Raw genomic sequence first — 22,218 nt, forward strand, 5'->3', positions numbered from 1 at the left:
ACACCGCGAAGCAGCATGGCAAGAGGGGCGTGGGGGCTGTCAGAAGCGGGCGTTGTCACGTTGCACTGAGACCAATGGCGAGCGAGTTTGTCGGGAAAAAAAAACCGAATCACGTCGTGGTGTGTAGCGAGGACACCGCGTCCATTGTGGCTCTGCAGAGAACGCTGTAGCCAATGTAAATTAGAACCAAAATGGCCGAAACAGGTCTCCAGTGGCAGCAAGAGCCTACGCCGTTAAATGATTGACTGCTTCAGTAGCCAATAGGAGCTCGAGTTGTTGTATCCAGTAGCCAATCACGTGGCCGCATGCGGAGGGCTTTGTGGTGAAGTACAGTAGTTTAGCTGCCGTCCAGATCAACAAGCCACTATTTTGGAAGCAGTTTGACAAACAGTCTCTATCTGCAGTTTCCAGCGAGACGTTTTATCACGCGTTTATCAGCGACAAACCAGCACAAAACCAGCCAGCCACATTAAACCCCCAAACCGAGAAGGTTTGGAAGGCAATCGTCGGTTGAACTTTAAAGACAGCTAGCTCAGTTCTCTTTTTTTTATTCATTTCACACAAGTGTGTGTGGTAAGTAAATAAGCTAGCGTTTTTTCTCTCCACCGTCAATATACGAGTTTGTCATCAGCTTTAAACCAAGTTAGATTATATATTTTTTGCCAAATACAGGAGAACTCGAATTATTTTTATATGCCAAGCAATCCGGGTTTTTTTTGTCGCCTTCTTTTTCTGTCGAAGATCGTTTAAAGAGGGTTAAAGTGTCTTTTGGAGAAACATTCACCTTCACGAGCCGAGCTTACAAACCCTCACTTAAACTATTATTATCAAAGTGATCGATCTTTTCATTTCTTTTTGAAGCTGATTGGTGCTGAATTCACTTACTTTTAACTTTGTGGAACGCTGGTTTCGAGACGCTAAGCAGAGAGAAAGCAGCCTGCGGGGTGTTTTAGAGGACAGCCCGGTGGCGTTACCTGAACCAGGCTCCTGCACGGTCCCGGAATCCTCCTCGGATTGTTTTAATATCTGTGTTATTGTTGAAAATGGCGGCGATCGGAATGGTGCAGATGTTGATCGAAGCAGCTGAGTACCTTGATCGCAGAGAACGAGGTAAAGTGTATTTATGTTTTTATGTCTCTATGTTTCCGAAAATAATCGCATTAACACCTTTCATTAAAGTAATTCATGTCATATTAAAGCTATAATCTTTTTTTTTAATGCATGGAGTGATCGGTGAATGCATTAAATACATCGGATTTTGCAAAAATGTCCAACATGCTGGTCATTGTAAAATAATATAATGCGCATTTTGGCACGCAGTGCCAAGTAAAAACGTGCATTTCCATTCCTCATCATCAAAAGATGCATGCATATGTGTCAGATGTGCAGGGAGACATTGTTTTCGTGCAGGCCCCTCCTTTCCTTCTGTTGTGGTTTGCTATTGGGGTTTATTCCAGTTCAAGATGACATCATTGTCCAGGCTGAGGGGAGAAAACACTGTATGAAGATGCTGCATGAAATCCATTCATTGCAAATCCGCACAAAACACACAGCCAATGAATTGTCCATATAATCAGGCTCAGATGCCACACATTTACATCGTCTGTCCTATATTCCCAGCTTGGCTTCTTTTCACTTTCGCCAGATACCTGGACATGTGACCACTGTGTTGTTTATTTGCTTGCAGAAGCTGAACACGGCTATGCCTCCATGCCACCCTTCAGCATAAGTCGAGAGAGGGAGAGCTTGAAAAGGAAAAGCAAAAGCAAGAAAAACACAAGTAGCAGGTAATGGTTTTGTGCACCTCGTGGTCCAAATCTACACATCTTCATCTTTTGTTTTTCTTTTTTTTCTTTTTGCTTAAAGCCCATTGCATCTCCACATTTCCCCTACAGTGCACCTGTGCAGTGCTAATCCATTGTTCTCAGATGTTCGGGTGTTTCAGGTCACATTAATAACGATAACAACTTGATTTGAAAAAAAAATATTGATACAGAAGGCAAAATGCACAAAGTTCCCCTTCCACCTTTAAATTTGAGGAGGAGGAAGTGGATTTAATCCGAGCAGTACAGGCTGATACTTGCATATTTACTTTACATTAATATTCATAAGTCTTTAACTTCTCTTTTACTATTTGACGATCTTTTCGTCAGAACTAGCCAGGAACATTTGTATTTCAATGAACTCACAAAATTTCTCCTTGAAACCAAAATGATCTCATATTAAGTGAACCTGGTCGGTATGTTAATGTGCAAAAGATTGTGCTTCAGTGGCACTCCACCCCGTTTCAGGGCAGTATACCATTCTGACAGGTACTCTGTCAACCATGCTGACATGCTGTACACGTAGTCCATTTTAGGCATTTGGCACGCAGCGGCTAACTGTCTGCGTTACAGACTGCACAGTGCTCATATAAGTCATGAACATGATGTGATGTGAAGCAGCTGACTGGCATTTGCTCCTTATTTGTTATATATGCATAACTAAGATAATGGCTAAAAGCTTTTGCCACACTGTCTGTCTGTCTGTCTGTCTGTCTGTCTGTCTGTCTGTCTGTCTGTCTGTCTGTCTGTCTGTCTGTCTGTCTGTGTGTGTGTGTGTGTGTGTGTGTGTGTGTGTGTGTGTGTGTGTGTGTGTGTGTGTGTGTGTGTGTGTGTGTGTGTGTGTGTGTGTGTGTGTGTGTGTGTGTGTGTGTGTGTGTGTGTGTGTGCTCTTCAAGGCGTTATGACTGACAACAGCAAACATCAGTCTGGCTTGAAGTGAATGATCACTCGGTAAGGCAAACTGGGTCAGTCAAGGTGACTGCAGAAGACATTTCAGCGAAGGGGGCACGTCGTGGCAGCGCCAGTCACCTCACTGAATGCCGCTGCATTCGGAGCGTGCAACGCTGAATTTCATAAATCAGTCACACGAGGACAGATTTGTGTTGCATCTCACAGCTCAACGTGCGCTCTGATTAGATTGCAGTTTGCAGGGAGATCTGCAGAGTGTGCTTTCCAGATTTGTGCAGTGAGGTGGGAACTGTACAAAATGTACACAGGAGGTAGCTCTGTGCAGATGCAGAGAGCATAATGTATAGTCATGCTTCAGAGTGAAAGACTTCACGAGGCATCCACCTGTTTGCACTGAAGCAGATGAAAAGTCCAGAATTCCGAAAAACCAATCTTTAGTGCAGATATGGACTTATGTGCTTGGCTGATGCAGAATACCTGGCCTCCTGATATGGATTGTGATGAAGTCTGATGAAAAGAAACCTGCCAGATAAACAGGAGCCAGTAGACCAAATACTGTTCTGGTACTTTTTTTAAATTTGTGTAGTGAAAAAGTAATATCAGTTTAGCCTTCGAGTTCTGCCAGGCGTTCACACCCAGGAACTAATAGGCAATAGAAATGTAGAATTACGGACTAGTTTGTGAGCTGAACATCCATCAGGCATTGCACCAATAAAGGCCACTCAAGTCCACGTTGGCAATGCTCCACCTCCTGCCAATCGTGCATGTGAATACCAGCACACAGCATACCAGAGGTGGAGCGTACAGGATGTATAGGCCTCTTACCTTAGATGACCTAATGTATATCCAGCTTTATTAGCTGCAGATCTAAAGTTCTAAAGGCCACGACACACACAGACGTAAGTACACTGTCCTTGGTTTACTTATCTGGTTTTAAATCATCTCTCTTAGTTTCCACCATCTGTTATCTTGTGAATGTATGAATTTCCCAAGACAAGGGAAAACTCCAGCTTTTCCTTATAACGCTAATATAGAAGGAACTCCTTGTCCTGTGATATTACGGCTTATCAGAACAGCTGCACACTCTTCAGATATGTTCTAGTGATGTTCTGTACTAAGTGGCTAATTTAAAGGATATCCTGACATGAACTGGCTGCTGACGTGCTAAACAACGTGATTAGTGTCTAATGCAAAGAGCACATGCTGCCAAGTATGTAAACTGTACATAAATAGGTTGTGTCCGTGTGATAAACTCATGTATATCCAGCTACTGTACATTGTCTGCATATCTAACGTTAATAAAGTTGCGGGAACTAATGCAGCCTCTTTGGCGCTGGAGGTAAAAACTGTTTGCACTTTCTGGTATTGATTATCTTCTCCATCATTTCTCAGACGGTGTCACACTCAAGGTGGTGACTTCCAACCTAATTTTCTTCTGATGCAACAATCCAAAAGGAGAAATTATATATATATTTAAAAAAAAGGCAAATCCTCACAACAGAAGAGTTGCTACTTGATAATAATTGATAATAATTTGCATATTCTCCATAAATAATACATATGAATAAATATCTTAATAAGTTATTAGTGGGCAAGTGAATATATTTGGTAACTTTTCTTTGTTTTCTGATAATTAAACAAAATATCCAATATAGGAAAAACAAATATCATGCTAATTAAGATCTGTGTTATTTTGTTGTGTTTCTTATAATAGTATGGTCAATTAGTAGTCAATCATAGTCTATTCCCAGTTATGTCCGATGATTGATTGATTAATCTTGACAAAATATGACAAAAAGGTAAAAAACTAAAACAAAGCCTATTCTCAGAAAGAAGCATTGCACATAGAGAACTACCATGTCTGTTTTAACGGAAATTACATAAACGCTGAAAATGATGTCATTACAACTTCCAAAACGCAACTGAATCATTTGAAATCATCTGAAAACGTTGCATTTGGCCCAGTTTTTATTTAAATGACTCACTGCATTGCAGAGCAGAGAACTAAATAACATTATGATTGAAATTGTAATCCTTCAACACAGGGAGGCTGCGTAGAGGAATGGCCACAAGCAAGAAAACCACTGAAATACACTTTGGAAATAAAAGCAAAAGAGGTATATTGCATATATAATGTACACAGATTATCATGTGAGTCTGATTTCTTGTTGACCAGTTATAGACGGCTGACTGGCCGTACAATGTCCAGGTATTTCTTCAATGACGGTTTCATTATCCAGTTAAATCGATTCTTTTAGTTTTGATCTGCTAATAGTTTCAGCCACAATGGACTGCTGATGTAGTCTGACAATTCGCCTCCACCTCCTCAGTGTGTTTGGTAATCGTGAAAATATTTAGTCAGTTTGTGTGTATTTGAGCAGTAACCATTGGTGTGGGAGTGAAAGGGTGAAGGATCATGTGAAGTCCATTTACCATTTATGAGCATGCGCACTCCTGCGGTTTGTTAAAATGGTCTTGAATTAATCACATAAAGGCAGTGGAGACGGTGACGGATGTGTTGTGCGATCTCCTCGCCGTGTCGGTGAAGACGGAGGGTGCACAGTGCAGCGGGAACACGCTCCCACTTCAGATCTTGCCTGCGTCCATTGCAGGGCGTTTTTCCACTGGTGTGGCGTGGCAGTAGCAGGTTCTCAGTGATTTGAGTGTTTTTACTGTTGTATAACGAGCTGGTCCTGCTGAGCTGCAGTGACTCCCGCTTTGGCAGTATTTCCTATGATTACTCACTTGTTACTACTGGGGTTTCTTATTCAGTGGATTTCAGTCTGAGAGAAGCTCATTGTCAAATTGATCAAGTTTTTGTGACGTTTTTGTTCAAACTTGGAGAAACGGAGGGCAGGCAGGCAATCATGTATGTTTGTGAAGCCGTTCAGCACAGTATGTACAAGCCCCTCCACTTTCTGTTGTTTCCCTGAAGCAGGGATGTGTGAGTAGTGGGGGAAGGGATTCACTGCCTTTCTGCTGTGTATGTGTGTCAGTAGTAGTGACTCCCTCCTCCTCGCTCCCTCTCTCGCCTTTTTTCTCTCCGTTCCCTCTCTTCTTTCTCCTCACCTCCTCCACCCTTCTGTCTCTCCTGCTCTGCTCTCACTCTTGGCAGTCAGTGGAGAACACCAGCTCCTCCAATACAGAGATGGCGAGCGAGTCCTCCCCCACCTCACACACACACACACACACACACACACACACACACACACACACACACACACACACACACACACACACACACACTTGCTGTGTGACTACAGTGCACTATGGAACTCACACTTGATCTTGTCATCCCTGCCATGCTGGCAAATGGCGTGCCTCGGCGTTCATCGCCCTGTGTTGTTCTTCAGGCCAGTGAGGCTTGTTTGGGTGAGGCTGGAGGATCCAGGAGAGGTGCACTGGTGAATCATTTTGTTTAGACTTGCTAATCTAGTTTGAAATCTTCCCCATCAAGGACCTCCAGATCGTCCATTGTCCATTGATGAAACTGCTCTGGATGTAGTTATGTTGCTGGAGTGGATAGAGGGTAGTTATTCATCTCCCCTGACATTGTCCCTGCTGAATGGTGTGTCCCTCTACTTAACTGCCCTTTTCAGCCGTCAGAGGAGCCGTCATTCACAGCTGCTGTATCCAGTTCACTTTTTTTCACGGTGATCTGAGTCAGTGATCAACTTCAAGAGATTTGGAGCACTGTAACCAGTTTAACCCGGGATTACTGTTGAGTGATTAGCCTTTCATCCAGACTAGAACTCATTGTTAAGGTGTAGCGGTTAGCACTCTTGCCTCACTGTGGGAAAATCCCCAGTTCAAGTCTCTGTTTGGGAGTTTGCCTGCTTTATACCTGTGGTTAGTTAGACCGATTTCATCTTGAGTGGGCCTGACCGGTAAAATAGTGCCACAATAACCTTTAAATTGAAGCTTTTACGTTTTTCTCTGTTGTGGTGCAGAGGATATGTGAGGAAATTGTCTATGTATTTGCAACACTGAACAATGGCTTCCAAAAATGACTCCAATCTCAACATAAAGCTAATTTTGATGAAACCTTCTGGTGCAAAATCCAGTGAACTACCTTAAAATCTTTTATGTCACCATCACCGATATCTCAGCTCAGGTCTCAGCGTTGTGTTGTTTCTTCTACTCTTAAGAAATCTTATTCAAAGAATCAATGATTTCTTTGAAATGTTTACAATTTGCTTGGTGGTTTTCCCAGATTGGAGCTTCTTGGGAGCCAGTTTTAGCCCACGGGCCTTATGTTTGACACCCGCGCTGGATTTGCTTTCCGGTTTCCTCCAAAACTCCAAAACATGCATTTCAGGTTAATTGTTGAATCCAAATTGCTCGTAGGTGTGAATGTGTCTGTCTGAGTCTGACCTGTGTTTGACTCCGCCTCCGCCACGCGGCTCTAAGATGGATAAAGCTGAAGGATGACTGGACTTTAACTCTTGTTTTCTGCAGTTTAACAGGAGGTTTCAAGATAGTTTCAATTGTACTTCTAAATAGATCCTCTTCAAACTTTGCTGTATCAATCAAACCTCTGTGCTCGACTGCACATCACTGCTTTTCTCTCTGTAGCAGTTTCATTGTTTAGCTTTTGTTCAAATATCCTACCACACCTGACAGGGCATCCTAAATATATCGGCCTAACTTACCACCAATGGGAATTAGAGCTAAATTGAATAGTTGCTACATTTTGAGGCAAATAGCAATATTTTAGATGAACGACAACTACTAAACGTCATACTGACCTTCGTTGACGTATGTAAACCTATAACCCGACTTAAGGCAGAAGTGACCGACAGTATTCTGACGGGTAACTTCTGGTCGCTGCCTGATTAATTCATCAGAGCTGTTGGACTTGAAATGTTGAATTGCTGTTTCTTACGAGAAAACTCAAGCTGCATAATGAGACGCTTACTTCCTTGTCTACAGAGAATTATAAATCCATACATGTCATATACTACTTAATCTCGTGTTTTTGGGGGATGGCGCTAATCCCAGCTGACGATAAGTGAAGGCAGGTTGCAGGTCCATCACAAGACAAACATACACTCATATTCACACCTACAGGGTAAATTTGTGATCTCAAATTAACCTTCATTTGGGCTTTAGTAGGAAACTGCAGTACCCAGAGAAAACACACACGCTTAGGGAGAACATGCAAATTCCAGTCAGCCCGACTGGAACTGGAGTTTCTGTCTGTGAGGTGAAAGAGCCACTGCAACAGTGTGTGGCCCCGAGGATTAGCCAGAGAGGGCTTATTGAACATTACAGGACGTTATAGTAGGTTGTTGAGCCGTTGCAAACTGAAGTTGTCTTGTGCGATAACCAGCCCTGGTGAATTTAGTGCGAACGTGTCGCGCCATCTGCCTTCCAGTATAACTTTAGTCATGCAGACCATGCGCGATTCCACAAGAAACTGGTCTTGACTCTGTATTACTTTTCATTAGTTTGTTGTTACATTGGTCCGGTGGAGCGACAGAGAATTATGGGGGCAGAACAGGAGGTGGGACTTGTTGCAGAGCCTGAAATGTAGCCTGAATAATTGGGATCACTTCCCTGCCGGAGCTGTTATGTCACCGGCGGCTGCCTGTCCTACACAGGAAAGCAGACTGGCTGCGAGATGGAGAGAACCCAGAGCGACAAGCTGAAACACGATGATACCTCGTGGTTTCACACGCACGCACGCACGCACGCACGCACGCACGCACGCACGCACGCACGCACGCACACACACACACACACACACACACACACACACACTCACCGACTGGTGACACGCGGCGACTCATGAAGTCGGGCCGGGCAGACCTGACATGCAGGGTCTATTCTGGGACTCCGGGTGGCGGGTTCGGAGCCCAGTGGAGGGGGAGGAAAGTTCAGAAATGCAGAGTGGGATCTTCTTTTTTGCCCTTTGGCCCGATGTCCTGCTTAACCCTTTTCACACCTGGTCGCTCACATTTGACCTCTTTTTTTTGCGTCTGTCTGTCTGTCTGTCTGTCTGTCTGTCTGTCTGTCTGTCTGTCTGTCTGTCTGTCTGTCTGTCTGTCTGTCTGTCTGTCTGTCTGTCTGTGTGTGTGTGTGTGTGTGTGTGTGTGTGTGTGTGTGTGTGTGTGTGGGTGTGGGTGTGTGGGTGTGTGGGTGTGTGTGTGTGTTCGCACTTCTTTAACACTGCAGTGCAGGAGTCACGCAGGCCACTCGCTCACCTCCGTCTCTTGTTTTACCTTCCCAGTGTTTTTCCCCACCCCCACTCTGCTCAGTGCACAATGGCTAATCAGGCGATATGAAGGGACGAACCCCGTCTCCTCCTGCCTACTGTTTCTGGTTACTGTTACTATGTTTACCTCCGGGCCCCTTCACCACGCGTCCGGTTGCGAGTGTGGTCCTTAAACAAATCCTGCACTGTGGAACAGGCTCCGGGCATCACAATCCCCGGCCCTTTTCTTTGCTTTTTTCCTAGAATCTCATTTTGTCAGCCGCTCCGATTGCTCATCGACTCCCACACAGCCTTTTCTCTCGCGCTCACTCCCCTGCAGCGAGGCCGTGGACTGCAGTGACGGCAACACCGGGGAGGGGAAACTTGTTTAATTTGTCATGGTGATCTGCTTTTCATTTGTGCTTTTTGTTTTATCTTCGCAGGTCTACGCACAATGAAATGGAAAAGAACAGGTACGTTAATAAAATATCTGTGTGTTTGTGCCGGTTCTTCTGGATTTTTTTTAAGTCTGTCAGTGTGCGGCGCCCTGAGCCAGCCTCCGCCACAACCACTGTGGAAGTGTCGGTAAATTATGGGTTGTCAATGGAAAACACTTACTCATATGGCATTAATTAAATATGTGAGAGGATTCTCTTCTAAATTAAAACTGGAAAAATAAATACAGTCTTGTAGTACACAAAATATTAAGAATACAACAGAAGAAGAAATGGAGGAAGAATGATTGAAAGTTGAGATGACAGATTGTTGTAAGTAAAACACATCATATAAAATTGAAAAATAGAAGATGTCAAAGTCAAAGGAACCTTAAGAGCTCCGCAGGAATGAGACCTGAAACCCAAATAATAACTGCCTTTTTGCCCTCTGGGGCTTCTTGTTTAGATGCCTGATAAAAGACCTGTAAAGGTCTTTGACCCCGGGCTTTAATACCTCTGCACTATATCATGCATCGTAAAGATTTATCACTATAGTTTATTTTCTCTATTTCAGCCTTCCATTGGTTTCTAGCCAGCTGTGCTAATCCGGCGAAGCTTTATTTCACTTAATGACTTGGGAAGTAATAAGAGTAGATCCCACCAGTTTCTCCAAACTGGATCTCTTAATCCTGGGGTGTCAAACATAAGGCCCATGGGCCAAAACTGGCTCCAGTCCAGCTGCCAAGCCACTGAGCAAATGGTCACTCTTCAAAGAAAACATCGATTTCTTTTCTCTCTTTCTTTCTAACACATTTCTAAACAGTAGCAGACACGACTCTGAGACCCAGCTGAGACGTCAGTGATGCTGCCATGAAAGATCGCTACCTCGATGCCACAATGTAAACTCGCATTAGCCTCCAAGCAATGTTTGTAAAAACATGTGTAATATAACAGCGATATAAAGTTGTTTGGACATCTCACTGTATTTTGCACCAGAAAGTTTCATTAGAATTGACTTTATGTTGAGATTGTAGTTATCTTTGGTAGTATTTGTTTGGTTGTTTGGTTTTTATGAAAATACAGATATTTTCATCACAAATGCTCTGCGCCAAAACAAAGAAAAGCTTTAAAGTTTAAATGTAAAGGTTATTATGGCTGTATTTTGCCCCTCAGCTAAAATGTGTTTGACACCCCTGTCTTCCTAATCCAAGGACTTGTGTCAAACTATTAATTCTTTTGTAAATGCACAGCCATACAAGTGAGCCCTAAAATACCCTGTATGGATTATTCACAATGCATTTGGAAAAGCAGTGTTCAATTTAACGGACCCAAGCACCGGACCACCGCCATGCATCGCACAGAAAAATAAAATCAAAACTAGACTCAACAGATGCAAAAGTGTCTAAAAACAGTTGTTTATGTATTTAGCTGATTAGCATGAATAAAACGCAATATGGCCGATTCATTTTCTTGGTCATTTAAAGTGAACAATATTCACTGGTGTTTGTGTTTTATATGAGTTGAGTTATGACCAGAAATAAACCTTTAATTCATTCATTTGTGGAATGAGCAGATCTATGTTGGGATCTATGTTGGTGATTTGAGATGGAACCCTTGGTCCTGTAACTTCCACCTTGACCAACATAAGGACTCATCCCTGGGGCACTTTGTGAATTTGCCTTTCCAGATTTGGAAGTTCTCCTGAACTAATCCCCCATACAGATTCAAGCAGCTATCTCAGGTGAATTTGCATCAGCGTCTTTGCGGGTCAAGCCACGTCAGCAGAAGAAAGCAGTTTGGACAGACAAAAGTGAAACTGATCCTCCACCTTTCAGAGTCCGACTCCAGTTTATGAGCCGAGTGTCTGAAATGACACGGCCAGCTGCTTTACAGTGAGAGGCAGGCTCACGGCTGCACTGGAACTTCTCCACGGTGGTTATCTGCTGTCTGAAAGTTCAGCTACGAATACCGATGATTCACCAAACTGCATTGACAGAAGGATTACTGCAGTGTGGTACTACAGTGTGGTACTACAGTGCACTTCCTGTGGAAACGGATTTCTTCTATGCCGGTGACCCGACGCAGGCAGACAAGATGAGCTCCTTTATACTCGTAGTTTTTCCTGTGGAGCAAAAACACAAAACTTATAGTTTGTAAGCTGAGCTTCTTCAACTTTATGTCCTTATGGGGTTGCCACAGCAGATCATGTGATGTTGTATATGATTTAATAAATACAGTTTTTATTGGTGTGTGTGAATGCCTGTCGTCTTATGTAAGACATCATCGGAGCCTCGGATGAGCCGATATAGGTGTGGCTGTCCTCAGCTGTTTGAGGCTTGGAGGTGGCAGCTGTCCTCAGGTGCTTCCCTCCTGGTATCATCAGCCCTGTTTTCACAACAACGTTTTCAAATGCAAAACTTTCATTATGTTTAGGGTGTCCGTTTACATACTGGTGCTCGGAGTCACTGAAATCAACTTACTGTGCATGGACACCATGGCCCTGGTCAGTATTTTTTCTGCACATGCTCAGTAGATGAACAATAAGAACAAAGTTTCCTCCGGAGTGTCATGACTCCCAGCCCATATTCTCCTGGGACTTGGTGGTTTTATTTTGACAGTCACTGTAATAACAATCCAACTTCATCCACTAGAATGTCCATGTTCTCCCATAGTTAATGTTTATAGCTTATTGTTGGGGTTGCATTACAAAAATGAACAACGGCACCAACTTGAGGCCTGGCACGCTAACTACATCGTTTACAGTGTTTCTGCCATTGAAGTGGAAACAAATGTCGTTTTCGAAACGTTGCAGTGTAAACGCAAAACCTTTCTGAAACAAAAATGATATTTTCCTTTGTAACCTTGTGTTAACAGGGCCTTAGTGAACCAAACATGATACCAGGCCAGCTTGTCAAAGTGTGCGACCAGTGTCGGTGTTTTTTTAGTTGGTTATGTTATAAAGTTCAAGAAGGAAGCGTGGAAACAGAAGTGTGTGAACAGAGACTCTGTGTTTCACCGGGTCTTCCTCACACTGATGAGATGAACGAGGCGTCAGACTGTCAGGTGACTCTGTGTCCTTCGGCTCCTGGGAGGAGCTGATCTGTGCTGGCGGAATGTCTTGATCCCTGTTTCATTCAGCTGACAAATGTATGCTTTCTTTAGACTAAATGGAACAATCAGTTTGCTTTGATTCCTCCTGTTCTGCTGATCAGGCTGTTAAAAGACAAATGCAGTGATGGTATCAATGTTTGTTGAAATTTCAGTTTTGCAAAAGTTGAATATTTAGGCAAAATACTGTAATTATCAAGTCATTGTCAAAACAAGTTCATTATCTTGATGATCTGATTTTAATTTTTCATATTTGAATAAAAACTGTAGGCCTTTTCACCTCAATAGGTCGAGGGAAACATTTTTATGACATGTCACTGTGTTTTGGGAACATCGTCCCAGCAGTTCCTGTCCTCCGTTTTCCTAGATATGACAATAGTAGATACCTGATACCTACGCCCAGATCTTTTTTGTCCATTTAAAAACAAACCCATGCAAGTGTGAAATTAGGCTGTAGAAATGTAGGTTCGGGCCTCGGGCCGATTGCACAACCCTGCGACTCCACATCCACACTTACCTATTGACACACTGAACCAGAATAACCTGAAACATGGCCGCGCCTCCATGTCTGTCTCACTCGCTGTCAAACACCATGTGACCCACACTGTTTAAGTCTGCTGCTCATCGCCAATGTTTAACAAACATTAGCTAGCCCCGCTGATCCCTCATTATGTCAGAACAACACAGCCGAGGACATTTCCATGTTATGTAACGTCAGTGTGCGTGGCCTTTGGACTCAGTAAGCTGAGAAGCAGGCACTCGGCTTCAGCTGCTAAATGCCGCTTTGTATCTGCGTGAGGAGGGGGGGCTTGACTTACAGTTTGTTTTAAGGGCAAAGGGTGAACACACATTTGTGCGCGTCCACTGACAAACCATCGCGCCTCTCGATGTGCCGCATTTTGAATAAACATTTTCCCGGCTGTGACGCCGGGACGCCGTGGGGTTCACCTGCAGCAGACAGTAAATGAACAGCCGGTCCTCCACCACACATTGAGGAACACACAACAACAACAAAAACCCTCTTTACACTCTCTGCGAGGAAGCGGTCTGACGTTCACGCACACGCCCACTGGAACACAAGCACGGCGACACGTACACACTCCGACGGAGCTGGAGGTGTATGTTGTGTAACAAGCAGGGTCAAGTGGTCACAAACACCCACCAGACCTCAGCAACTGCAATGGCTGCCAGCTGAGAGAGTGGAGGGGTGTGCGTGCGTGCGTGCGTGCGTGCGTGCGTGCGTGCGTGCGTGCGTGCGTGCAGGACAGGTGACTTTAATAATCACTTCTTATGTGAACATATGTCACAGATGATCTCTGTGGTTGATCATGAGGGTTTGCACACGGTTGCTTCATAAAATGCCCCATGTAGCCACATCATGCAGTCGTGTTACGTTGGTTACTTCCTGAAGTATTTCTGGTTGCTTCATATGGAGCCTTCCTTTTTTTAAACTGCTCACTCACCACCCCCTATATAGAGGATGAAGTCCGTTTCCATCCAAAAGCACACTGCTGAAACCATACGCCTGGAAGCACAGGGAGGAAATTGAAATATCCAATATTTTTTGGGGTTGTCTTGATATTTATGTGTTATAATTCCCACCTTGCATTAAGACCTGAGGCTCCATGGTGTTGCAACATCTGTGTCCCTGTACTGTTGGATGCTACAGTACATATTTTCACCTTCTGCCATCTGGATTTCTGATCAGATGGCAGAAGATCAAATGGGAAACTCCACTATTTTTATATCATGTTTGTCCTCAAAGGATTTTCTTCAAGTCTTTGTTGTCTTAAGTTGTGTTTTTCCAACTTGTATAGCCTCTTCTTCATCTTTATTTGAGTTTGACAACATGATCACAGCTACTAGTTAAAGATAAATGAAAGTTCCTTCCAAGCAGCTGGTGGAGTGGTGGAGTAATGTGAGCATTAGTTCTTGTTTTGCCGGAACCGTGACGTGAGCAGGGCGCTACTAATTCTGCTTTATGACAGAAACAGGAACATGTTGCGTTGAGTGTTGACGGCTTGTGGTCGTTTGCGGAAAAAAGAAAAATCCCAACATAAGTTTCTGGTTAAATGGGTCAGGTGAGATGCTGCAAGACGTTTGACAATGGATCAGTTCTCCCACGTCAGCTAGAAATTGATTTACCAAATATCTCATTGATACACATGAGTTGATATATTTTGTCCTTCAAAAAACAGAAAACCACAGCAGTGATGGTGATAAAGAACATTCCAAATTGTACTTTGAATCAAATGTATATCCCATAATCATAATATCTGTGAATGAGCATCTCAGCTTCTGTAAGTTACGACAAATGTTAAAACTTTCCACAAAGACTCCGGTGAACCAGTGCAGGCTCAAACTGTCGCGTTTTAATTTGATGTATTTAGTGCATGTTCTTGTGATTTCCTCCCAAATTGCTCCTATGTGTTCCCAACCTCGAGAAATCTTTAACAGGCAGTGTAAACCGACCAGGACTGCAACTTTGGACTTGTGTTTACTACAGCCAGCAGCAGCAATGAAATCTAATTATATACCTCTGGTCACTTGATGTCTGCATGTAAGTGTTGAAAGCTGCCAGACATCAGAAGATGGCGGGGAATGTGTGCTCACATTCATGCTTTGCCTCTGCCTTTATCTCGCTTTTGTATCTTACAGACATGTTTTATTTGATCAAGTCTGCCTCTCTGTAGAAACTAATGACACGAAGGGAAGATTTTTCCAGGGATTTCAAGTCCCCCCCGTGTGCTTCATTCTTCTCAGTGCAGAAGCTAACTTGTGTACGTTGTACTTCTTTCCGTGGAGTTTACGATCCAGATTGGAGCCTCTTACCGGCCCGCTTTGGCCTACGGGCCTTTTGTTTGAAGCGTTTCAGCTTTTTGAAAAGATCTGAATGAAATGTTATCAAACTGCGAGATAAAAGCCACAGCGAAAGTGAGGTGAGCCTGAATAATTTACTGTAATAAAGATTTTTTTCTGGTATTTTCAAGTCAGACATGATGCGATCACGGCAGCAGCAGGAGCTTCCTGTACTGAACTGACCGTCACTGATCAAATCAAATGATGTCTGACAGTTTCCTCCATCCTTTGTTTCTCGTTTTCTCCTTGCAGACGGGCACATCTCCGGCTGTGTTTAGAGCGCTTGAAATCCCTCGTTCCTCTGGGACCAGACGCCAACAGGCACACCACCCTCAGCCTGCTGATGAAGGCCAAAGATCATATCAAGGTGTGTGTGTGTGCAAACACTGTTCAGTGTGAAGACGACAATCTGTTGACCGTTGCCAATGGACAAGTCTCGGATAATCTCACGCAGACATGAACGCCCGAACACATTAGCGGCTCCTGACGTGTGTGTTCCCCTCTGTCGTCGCAGAGGTTGGAGGAGAGCGACAGGAGAGCTCAGCACACCCTGGAGCAGCTACAACGGGAGCAGAGGCACCTGAGGAGGCGTCTGGAGCAGCTGGGGGTGGAGAGGACCCGCATGGACAGCACCGGCTCCAGTCGGTCCTCTGAGAAGTCCGAGTCTGACCAGGGTGAGCCGCCCCGCCGGCAGCGCGGTGACCTCTTCACTCTTTTCAGTAAAAATCAGCCAAATAACACACGTTTATTTTTAGAATACCTACAAATTGTTGGTCTTCTGAAGCAATTGATCACTCTGATATCAAATCTTGTAAAATGATCATATATCGGCGTTCGATCTGATCTGAGCTCAGTGTTTCATCACCAGCAGCCGGCTTTTAGCTTTAGTGGGAAATTCTGCTCTTAGCATCTCAACACACCTGCTCCACCTACTGCAGCATGAAGCCCATCCACCCTCCCACAAACGGTTATTCCTGGATCTCCGGATCAGCAGCAGCAACTCAGTGTTTTTATTTAAAATTCCTTGAAACAAGCAGCTAAAGCAGTGGATGGATTTAGTGTGGTGCCACAATGACGGAGCGCAGTGGATTACCACCCACACCAGCTTCTGCAGCCTTCATCCTCCCAGACTGCGACATGGGGGTCTATCAGGAGGAAAACCTGCTCAGAATTATAGTCTGTAGCTGTGGACATCTGAGATGCCACACTGTGGAAACCCCACACTCTTTTTCATAGCATTTCTTGAAATACTTAAAAAAACAAAAAACAGTTTTGCCAAATCGTATATTTGCTTTTGTCTTTCTCAAGCGTTTGTTTTCTTCTTCCTGGGAATAGTTTAGAAAAAGTGGGGTGGTGATCAGGAACCAGCGACATGGGCCAGGTGTTTTTGGTTTTAACAAGCAGCCATGGTAACCAGCGTCCACCGAAGGAGGAAGTCAGTGCGAGGAAGAGTTCTAAGGAGACTGGAGACCAGCAAGAGGCCATGAATTTTTCAGATAGGGCCACATGAAAAACTGGGATTACTATGGGAGGCTGATCCATAAATCTTGCTCATTTCTGCTCATCGTGAATACATCACTTATTTAAAAGCGGCACGGTACTTGGTTTTGGTGGGAATACGTCAAACAAGAATCCAGTTCCGCAATGTTGCAGCACAGGAAATGTTCAGAACGTTTCCCCTTGTTGTAAAATTAGGTTGTTTCATTTTTGGCCCAATATAGTAAAAACATTATGTAATTTATTCAACCAAACAGCAAAATTACAACGCTATGTATTTCTGAATCCTCCCAACTATTCCCTGAATTGGAAAAAGATTTGGTGTTATTTGCACATGCATATGCGGCTTTTAGAAATTCCTGCTGCTGACCACACAGGTGCGAGAACAGATGAAGCAACGGTGCCCTGCCTTGTTTCATCCGTTGTGGTAATTTGAGCTTTTGAGCAACCTTTAGAGAAATAGAGCAACGGGCGCGTCGAGTGGCCGTGTTGACACTGTGGCCTTTGTTATTCCAACAGAGGACCTGGATGTGGACGTGGAGGGGACGGACTACCTGCTGGGTGACCTGGAGTGGAGCACCAGCAGCGTGAGCGACTCAGGGGATGAGCGGGGCAGCCTGCGCAGCAGCTGTAGCGACGAGGGCTACTCCAGCGCCAGCCTGCAGCGCCTGCAGGACACTCAGGAGATGGTGAAGCAGCTGGGCTGCAGCCTATAAACAGCACTGGTCACTGACCCAACACCCACTCCTCCTTCCCTCCAGCCAATCCCGTCCCCCGATCGCCTCACCACTCCTTGGTTTTCGCTCAGACCCCCCCCACAGGGAGTGACCAGGTCGGAGCACCCCCCCCCCCCCCCCCCCCCCCCCACCCCCACCCCCACCCCAGTCAGGCTTCTGCGGACTCGCCTGCCCGCATGGTGACTCTTGAGACACCTGACCACATCCAGCCCATCATCAGCGGTCAGTCTTTAGGGTGTTACCTGCTCTGCTCTGCGCCAATCAAACGAGTGGGATTTTAAAAACACCCCCCCCCCGTCCATTCGTCAGACACACAACTTTCAGCCAGAGAATGTTACCACACAATGTCCCACTGCCTCTTTTTCTATGCCTCAAGAGCCATGGGAAGCACTTATGAGATTTCACCCTTAGTCACACGCAGACACAAACACATGCATACATACACACACACAAACACACACACATACACACACACACACACACACACCCCTCCGTCGCTCCTCGATGTCCAGTGAGACCTCCCAAAGTGTGACACTGACATGAAGCAGGGCTTTTTTTCTTTGTCCGCCCTGCTCACGAGTACGACCATCTGTGCATGGTACTTTGCACTTAAAATTGCTTTTGTAATCAAAACTGTCATCTTTTTCAAATACTGTCTCTTCAAGAAAAATCCCCCCCCCCGCTGCAGCTACAGCAGCAACGTTACCAGATGACACTAGTGTTTGAAAAACATGTCATTCAGCAGACTTTGTAGACACTAAACTGGTCTGTACGTCGGCGGTGGTGAACTGTCGGGGCCGACAGCAATACGTCCCTTAGTACCCAGGCTTTGGCAGGCAGGCTCACGACTGCCCTCAAATGTCTCTGTTCACACCTGCCATTCAAAAAACTACGAAGAAAAAAAAAAGACAAAAACACCAACAAAAAGCCACAAAAAAAAATCGTGCAGCATGAGATTGTGATGGGGTAACCGGGAGGGATCTGGGGGTGGGTTTGATGTTTTCTTGCCTCTCTCTCTGATGACGGTGGCGTTTTTACAACATCCTTTTCTCATGTGTGTGTATGTCGACAGCGGCGACGGCAGCTGCCCGCTAGCAGGTTTGGGAACCTCTTGACACCAGCCGCCAGGCCCAATGCTGGCATTATCTTGGCAGGTGCTGGTACACAGTTTTGCTCACTACTTCCTTCACTGCCGCGGAAAACCAGGAAGGGAAGAGCCGATCTAGCGAGAGCAGTCGAGAGACTGGACACATTCCACGACGTAGAGAGAGAAGACAGGCAGGTGAGCCCGAGAGCATCGTTTTTCACGAGTGGGTGTTCCTGCCAATAATTCATGAGTTCGAGACGAACGCGAAGTCACCCTGACACAGGCTTTGACTTTTCGGTGGGAACACTCAGAGAGAGAAGCCTGACTCTGCCTGTGCGTTCCCATCTGAAAAGCACTAAAACATTAAAACCACAGATTTTTTCTTTTTTCTCTCCTTTGCCTTGCCTTCATAGCTATTTATTGTTTCTGCGAAAATGTACACTTGTTAATGTAAATAGTTTACAGAAAGATCTCTATGTCTATCAGCAAATGTATTTATTAGATATGAATATATAGATGAATATATCAAAAAAAATCTATTTAATTAGTCATAGCTTATGTTCTTCTCGTGAGGTTTATTGAGAGTTTCTTCTATGTAGTTTGTTTGCACAGCCGAGTCGACCATAGGTTTTGTAGAGATGTCTCTTTGTGCCTCGAGGCTTTTGTGTCTGTTCAATTCGGCACGGTGCTTTATAGGAAATGAAATGTTTTCTCTGTGGTTGATTCTAATTTTTTAGCTGTTTCTCGAAGCCATCTCGCCCTTTTTAGGAGGAGGGATACTTAGGGCAACCAAAAAAAATAAAAAATTGGAATAACTTATTTAAAAAAAAATACAAAAAGTGAGCCAATGGTCATCTTGAGCTCGGCGACGATTCCTCGTGCCCGTGAAATCCAAAACAACATGGCTGCTGGGCCACGGAGATTTAGTCCCCCCCCCCCCCCCCCCCCCCCTTGATCTGAATGTACGTCTTCCTCCGTTCGGTCCCGCGGAGCAGCAGCACGGAGCCGCAGGAAGCTTCCCGAGCTTCAGCATGCACCAGCCGCAAAAATAGAGCATGAAGATGGTACACCAAAAACACAAAAAAGAAAGAAAGAAAAAAAAAAAAAAACACAAGAAAAAGAAAAGCAGAAAAATAGATAGTTTCAGTCTTTGAGTGTGGAATGCTGCTGCTTTTTTGTGTGGAGTTGAAACCTTTTCAAAGCGGAGAGGAACCGTGTAGCTTACAGGGGGAATGTTGAAACGTAGGTGTGAGTGGGCAGGTGTGTTCACCAACACACCATCTGTGTGTGTGTGTGTGTGTGTGTGCGTGCGTGCGTGCGTGCGTGTGTGCGCGCGTGCGCGTGTGTTATCCGTCACTGTCTTCAGAGAGATTTATTTCGGGGGGTAGAGGTGATTGGTTGATTTAAACTGTAAGGCTGTTCTGGATTCCTGTTTGTTTACAGTAAAATGCAAAAAAAGAAAAAAGTCCACTTGACGAAGTCGTCATACGCTGACCTGAACGTTAAACCGTCTAGTTAGTGGAACTATCCTCCTCTCTTTTTTTTCATGTGTGTGTTTTCATGATCTGTTTCCCGTCTTCCACCAATCACACTTGTGTGTATGTGAAAGTGTGTGTGAATGAGTGCTCTTCAGGTGTGTGTGTGTGTGTGTGTGTGTGTGTGTGTGTGTGTGTGTGTGTGTGTGTGTGTGTGTGTGTGTGTGTGTGTGTGTGTGTGTGTTACACGAACACGTGTGAGCGTGACACCCTCCTCCACATGCTGCGTCGGCAGCCGTGGTGCAGGCGAGGCGGATGTGTGTGTGGCGGGGGAACGTCACTGTGTGCGAGTGCTGCAGGAATGACTCCTCCAGTTCCCTCCACTGAAAGCTTTAACAAAAGGTGGATTTTTCTCCGGTACTCCATGAAACACCACAGAGACGCTGGTGACCTAAACCACTGATTCCTTTTTTTTTTCTAACGTATATAAAGCCAATTAGCTTCTTATACTCCTTTGTTCCTATTTTGATGGTTTTGCGAGCCAAAAGCACAACAGTAGCGCCACAATAACCCTACAAATGTGCCGCTTTCATAAAGACAGCAAAGCAGAATATCATCTGTCTATACACAGCAGTCCAACAGAGCTTTCACTGTTAAATATTCCAACCAGTATGCGTGCACCACCGAGTGCGTGAACCAGACCAACAGTAAAGCCTTCACACGTTCTCTAACCAACTCAAAGGTGCTCATGTAGGACAAAACTCATCCTGTGGCCATTTATCTTTTTAGCCTGAAACAGATAGTTGGACCAGAATATTCATTGAAAACCCAAAGTACGACCAGTGAGAACATGCAAACTATCACCGCCCAGCCCCACCGCCACGGCCACATGAACATTTTCATCAATGCTGAGATCGAAAAGTCAATCATAGCTTCTGTTGATTGTCTGCGTCTCATTGAGGGAACCGGAGTGATGCTGACCGGTGGTTCCTGTAGCGCTCCATCAGTCCCCGAACCCCCGTCATCTCACACACCTCGTACACAAAGACCCTGGTGCTCTCGGCGTCTGCCCTCAGAGAACAAGGCTACAGTCACACCAGTTGTTTAAGCTACAGATTTCAGCATCGGGGAGGGGGGGGGGGGGGGGGGGGCGGGGTCATGTTCATGTTTTTCTGTGCTTTTCTTTCGTTGTGCACATCTTCAACCTGCATACACAGTGGCTGCTAATGCCTTAAAAACAGACACAAATGTACGACCTGACAGAGATATACGATACGTTTGAATGTTTATGGAGTATCAAAGGTCATTCCTTTTCATTGTGACCATCTCAGACGTGGTGCTTTCGTGCATTTTATACACACACACACATACACACATACACACACACGCGCGCGCCTGCATTGGACACCACCATCATGAATCCATGTATGTTGTCGCCACCTGCGCCCCCCCCCCCGGAAAAGTCCAACGTCTATTTGCAGAGTAATAACAAGGTGGACGTTTTGTGCACTTATACTTTTTAAGAAATTTGAGAATTTGGACACTTGTCTTCTGAACAAAGCACTTCAAGTGTGGCAGGAAAACAAAAACCCTTTGAATTGTGGAGCAGCAGTTTATATTTGCCAGTGATATTAAAGGAATAAAACATTTGAAACCCTTGTTTACCTACCTATCTTCTTGTCATGGTCTTTATTTGTGGGGTTTAAGGCACAAAAGCTTGGGTAATAATTACTTCCAGACGACTAATGGAGGCTTTAACCGAGGAACCCAGCCCACCGCTTCTTCATACAATGAATAATTTTCATGTGGAGGCTGAATAGACAGTAATGAGGAGCTTTTTCTTTGAGCAGGAGATGAGAAGAAAGCCTCCGCGGGGGCTTGATCCTCGCCAGCCATCCAGTGTGTTTCCCAATAATCTGTTGGCCAAATCCCAGGTTTGTGTGATCACGGCCATCTGACTGCTGCTTATTAACCAATACACACAAAGCTCCAACGGGAAGGAGGAGACCGAGGGGGAAGGGCGTCTTGAAAAGCATCACACATCCCTTCTGGAGCCGGCTGCCTGCTGACGGGGAAGGGAGCCACTCAAATGG

General features: G+C 44.8%; 1 protein-coding gene across 1 annotated transcript; it reads left to right on the top strand.

Moving 5' to 3' along the window:
- The first annotated feature begins 321 nt into the window (after positions 1–321).
- Positions 322–21,790, top strand: mxd1 (MAX dimerization protein 1). Its single transcript, XM_080466797.1, has 6 exons — positions 322–1,110; positions 1,688–1,787; positions 9,372–9,401; positions 15,582–15,696; positions 15,844–16,003; positions 17,346–21,790. The coding sequence occupies exons 1-6, from the start codon at positions 1,044–1,046 to the stop codon at positions 17,540–17,542; spliced, it is 669 nt and encodes a 222-aa protein (XP_080322923.1). The 5' UTR covers positions 322–1,043; the 3' UTR covers positions 17,543–21,790.
- Positions 21,791–22,218: the final 428 nt, after the last annotated feature.

This window comes from Lipophrys pholis (assembly GCF_963383615.2).
Source record: "Lipophrys pholis genome assembly, chromosome: 7".
Classification (NCBI taxonomy): Eukaryota; Metazoa; Chordata; class Actinopteri; order Blenniiformes; family Blenniidae; genus Lipophrys; species Lipophrys pholis.